The sequence below is a fragment of the Penaeus chinensis genome, chromosome 5 (genome assembly GCF_019202785.1).
Source record: "Penaeus chinensis breed Huanghai No. 1 chromosome 5, ASM1920278v2, whole genome shotgun sequence".
Classification (NCBI taxonomy): Eukaryota; Metazoa; Arthropoda; class Malacostraca; order Decapoda; family Penaeidae; genus Penaeus; species Penaeus chinensis.
In genome coordinates, this window is record NC_061823.1 from 25,567,896 (window position 1) to 25,572,895 (window position 5,000).

General features: G+C 39.9%; 1 protein-coding gene across 2 annotated transcripts in view; it reads left to right on the forward strand.

Moving 5' to 3' along the window:
- The window catches only part of LOC125025938 (sialin-like), a 10,774-nt gene that overhangs the window by 5,248 nt on the left and 526 nt on the right, over positions 1-5,000 (forward strand). For both annotated transcript variants that reach the window (XM_047614289.1, XM_047614290.1), the window contains exons 5-10: positions 30-117; positions 832-1,058; positions 2,003-2,152; positions 2,658-2,790; positions 3,612-3,854; positions 4,660-4,786. In XM_047614289.1, the coding sequence (XP_047470245.1) occupies positions 30-117; positions 832-1,058; positions 2,003-2,152; positions 2,658-2,790; positions 3,612-3,854; positions 4,660-4,786 (968 nt within the window). The remainder of the gene's footprint in view (positions 1-29; positions 118-831; positions 1,059-2,002; positions 2,153-2,657; positions 2,791-3,611; positions 3,855-4,659; positions 4,787-5,000) is intronic.

Consider the following 5,000-nt stretch of genomic DNA (forward strand, 5'->3'; position numbering starts at 1 on the left):
TGCAATGACCTTTGACTGTTGCATGATAGGGCGTGACTTTCCCGTCAATCAATGCGATGCTAGCCACGTGGGTCTTGCCTGCCGAGAGGTCAAAGTTCAGCACCATCGTGTACTCAGGTCAGTTAATGTCAGATCATTTACTTTGTTTTATATATCTTTTATAAAAATGCCAAATGTCGAGATAATGTTATGAAATTCGGAGATAAGATAGAATTGTGTATTCATATCAGCGAGTATACTAACTGGATTAATGAGTCATGTTAATGTGGTATTATCTGTGTATATATATGTCTTAATAGCTCAATGAATGGTATATGAAACCAACTGTGAAATGCCAAACTTGTATAAATTTCATAATTTTTGTATGAGATCATGTGTATCTTGTGCCGACATATACTCAGTGATGCACAAATGCACGTTAATGAGTCACACCGATAAAAAGTTCGTAAGTAATGAATGTAGGTAGACAGACGAGTACGTATATATACACAGATATATATAGGTAGATACAGATAGATAGATATAAAGAATGTAAATCAGCCAGCCAGCCAACCAACGAGATAGAGGTAGATTTATAGGCAAATATATAGTTAACAGAATAGATTGATAAATGCCAGTGACTAGCGTAGATAAAGATAGATACGTAAACACGTTAGAAGACAGACACAGATATCAAATTTCACAGGAGCACTCAGATTTTTAATTTTAAATCAGTAAACATCAGTCAAGTTTAAAGGAAAACACGAAATTAATAAACACCGAAGAAATGGTGATTTGAATTTTATTGAGAGATACAGAACAGTAAGAAAAATCTAGACAGTTCTTACTCAGGCTTCCAGATCGGCACTGTAGTGGGGCTGGTGGCGAGTGGATGGCTGTGTTCCACCACTTTCCTGGGTGGATGGCCTTCCGCTTTCTACGTATTCGGGATCTGTGGACTGGTCTGGGGTCTGGCCTGGTGCTGCTTCATCTACGAGAGGCCGGAGGAGCATCCCGGACTCTCGGATGCTGATTTAAGGATGCTCAGGCTTCACCAGGAGTCGGTGAAAGGGAAAGAGGTAAGAAGGTTGTCTTAAAAGAGAGACTTTTAACCATACCTGGGAAGTGCAGAGGAAGTAAAAGGTGTAGTAAGTGGGTAAGTCTTATTGTGAAATGGCTATGGATGGGCTGAAGTAATAAGCTAGTGCAATAATTGCTTAGGTAATATAGTGCATTCAATAGGGAAGGGCAAGTATTAACGTCATTGCTGTAGCGGGAATGCACAAAAATAAGGAAGTAATTAATATCGTATTGTAGATATAGAAGTGAAAAAGATATAATTAAAGATATAGAGTAGAAAGCAAGTGCGGAAGTGATAACAATCTGAAGTAGGAAGGTACCTTAACAACTAATATAAAGAGAAGTTAGAGTACGTCTAAGAGGATGTAATAAGCTATTCAAATACCATATAGGATACTAACGTGACAGCTAATATTAGGAACTATATTGTTGTTTTTCTGTAGCTTTCTCCATTTTCAGACGAGGTAGCTAATCCTTACCAATTTTCACCGTTCTCTATCGTTCACATTGTCTCTAGTTAACTCTTTCTCTCGCAAATAATTCTTTGTCTTATCCCTCAACCTCAAGAATCTACATTTGTGTTTTGCTTTCACATAGGCTGATGAGTCGATAGGTTGATATAAAGACAAACAGAGAAACGGATGATATTACATATATTCTTGTATACTTATGTACTGGTAGAAAGGTAGGTCGGTAGCTAGACATACCTATAAACAGATTGATAGATGCTATGCTCTTTACTTATGTATGCTCGAATAGGTGGGCAGATAAACCAACTGATAGACATGTGTACGTCTACATAAGCAGACATATCGACAGATAAACATACAGGGAGATAATATATCCCGTATCTATGTATACTTGTATATCAGTATGTAGTATGATCAATTGACAGACCTACACAAAGAAAAGCGAATGATTTAACCCCCCTCTTCCCTGACAGGTAATACCAGTTCCTTGGCTGTCTATCGCGACCTCTCTGCCGTTTTGGGCCATCATGGCGACCAGTCTAGGAAATGACTACGGATTTTACACTCTGCTGACGGAGCTGCCCACGTACCTGCATGACATTCAGCACTTCGACTTGGATAAGGTGAGGAGGAGCCTGTGTCGTTGCTGGGAGTGGTGCGTCTTTATTCTAACGTCGTGACATGTACGGCATTCAGACAGTTTGGATACGGTGAGGAACAGCCTTAGGTTGGTGCTTAGATTTTTTGTAAGTGGGTATTATTTGTTTTTATTGTAAGTGGGTGTTATGTGAGACATTCGATATGTAGACGCCTATTTCTGTGCTGAGATGAAATGGGTTTTCTTTGCTGTTTTTTTGTGTTGTAATTGAGCCTCCTATCCCATTTAATGTTTTGATAGCGCACGAACATCTAATATGGATGTTGTGATTTTATTATCGTTTTTATCATGAACCCTTTGTCACATGGATAGGAATCCCCATACTTTAGTTGTTGTTTTTATTTATCTGCAATTGGATGATACGACCAACATTCAACCTTATACCCTTTCCGTTATTCTATTATTATTTGATACATTTTGTTCAGGAAAATCATGTTCTGCTCATCATATCTATTCGTTACGCCCAACAGAACGGGATGCTGTCTGCTCTGCCCTACCTGCTGATGTGGGTGTTCAGCCTCGCATGGGCAGCGGTGGTCCATGTGCTGACTGCCAGAGATAAGGTTACGATCGTCACAGTCAGGAGGATGTCCATGGCTGTTTGTAAGTAGTTTGGTTATGGTAATGATGGTGATTATGGTGGGAATGGTGGTGAGTTAAGTGATGATAGTGATAAGGAGGAAAATGGTAGTAATTATAGTATTGATTATGACATTGGTAATGATGATGATGATGATGAAGATGATAACAACAGTGGCAATAATAATATTGATAGTAATAGTGACACTGTTAATAAACTTAGTATTTCATAATGCAATAATTTGATTACTTGCAGGTTAAAGGTCATATTACAAGTAGGGCAAATCAAAGATAATGTGATTAAATGACGCAAAAACAAGTCGGAAAAAATATATATGTATATATATATATATATATGTAAGTACGTATGTATGTGTATATATATGTATATATGTATGTATATATACACACACACACACATATATATATATATATATATATATATATATATATATATATATGTATATGTATATGTATATGTATATGTGTGTGTGTGTGTGTGTGTGTGTGTGTGTGTGTGTGTGTGTGTGTGTGTGTGTGTGTGTGTGTGTGTGTGTGTGTACATGCATATACATATATATGTATATCGATAGATAGATAGATAGATACATATAGCACGAATACATTTTTCAGTAAGTTCATACAGATGTAAGGTATCAGGTCTTTGTTTGCGTGCTTGTAAATCCAAGAATATGTTATTTTATTATTTTATTATGACTCACTACCTAGTATGTTCAGATGAATGAATAGTGTTGACATTTCCTCTACTGATCCGAGACCTTTCCCCTGTTTCATCAAATTTACATGTTTCACACCTGATACAAATCTGTGATGTTCCTGAGCAGCGTTATATGGACCCATGCTCGGTCTCGTCGCCATGTGCTTCGTGAACTGCAACGCTGTGCTGGCTGTGGCCGTGCTGTGCTTCTCGGGTATGCTGTCCGGGGCGGTCAACAGCGGCTACCTCTGCTCGCACCAAGACCTGGCACCCAATTTCGCCGGCACTCTGCTGGGCATCACCAACACCTTGGGCGCTCTGGCCGGGATAGCAGGGGCCCGCTGTCACTGGGGCCATCATAGAGGGCAGGGTGCGTGTTCGATATTACAGATGTTTTTTTTTTTTTTATGAGAAAGGTAGAATAATAGATAGAGAGACAGCATTAATTCATATACAAAAACATCCTCGCTCACACATACACACATTAACGCGCGCACACACGCACACGAACACCCACACACACACGCACACACACACACGCACGCACACACGCACGCACACACGCACGCACACACACACGTACACACGCACACACACACGCACGCACACACGCACGCACACAGACATGCACACACGCACACACACGCACACACACGCACACACACGCACACACACGCACACATACACACATACACACATATATATGTACATATATATACGTTATTTGTTCGACTGATGAACATTTATTTTTTATGAACTGCGGATTAATAAAAGATTAATTCAAACCTCTCGTAATGAAATAACTTAGTTATTTCTGGTTTGTATTGCAATGACCTTTCACGGTTGCATGGCAGGGCGTGACTTTCCCATCAGTCAATGCGATGCTAGCCACACGGACTACAAATTTACACACAAACATGCAAAATCACACACACACACACACACACACACACACACACACACACACACACACACACACACACACACACACACACACACACACACACACAAAAAAAAAAAAAAAAAAAAAAAAAAAAAAAAAAAAAAAAAAAAAAAAAAAAAAACAGACACGCATAACCAGATCACGTAGACAGATAGTCACACACCCATATCCCTTCATCCGTTCCCTCACATCCACCTATCCACTGTACCTACTCGAACCTGGCCTTCCGCAGGAGAGCATCTGGGCGTGGCGCGAAGTGTTCCTGATCAGCGCCGGCCTCTACCTGGTCACCTGTACCTTCTACCTGGTCTTCATTTCGGCCGACGTCCAGCCGTGGAACGACCTGAGACGCGTTCGAGGTAAAGGCTGACTTTCGGGGGTCGTTCTTGTGGTCGTTGTTTCGCGCGACTGTCACTGGAATCTCAGTTGTTTACCTGCAGTTTTTTCTTTCTTTTTTTCTTTTAGTTTCAAAGTCCTGCATTTCATTTTAAGTTCTTTCTTGCGTTCTTTGACTTTTTTTTTTTTAAGGCTCTTTCTCTCCACCAATAATACCCTCATCATCATCTATCACTT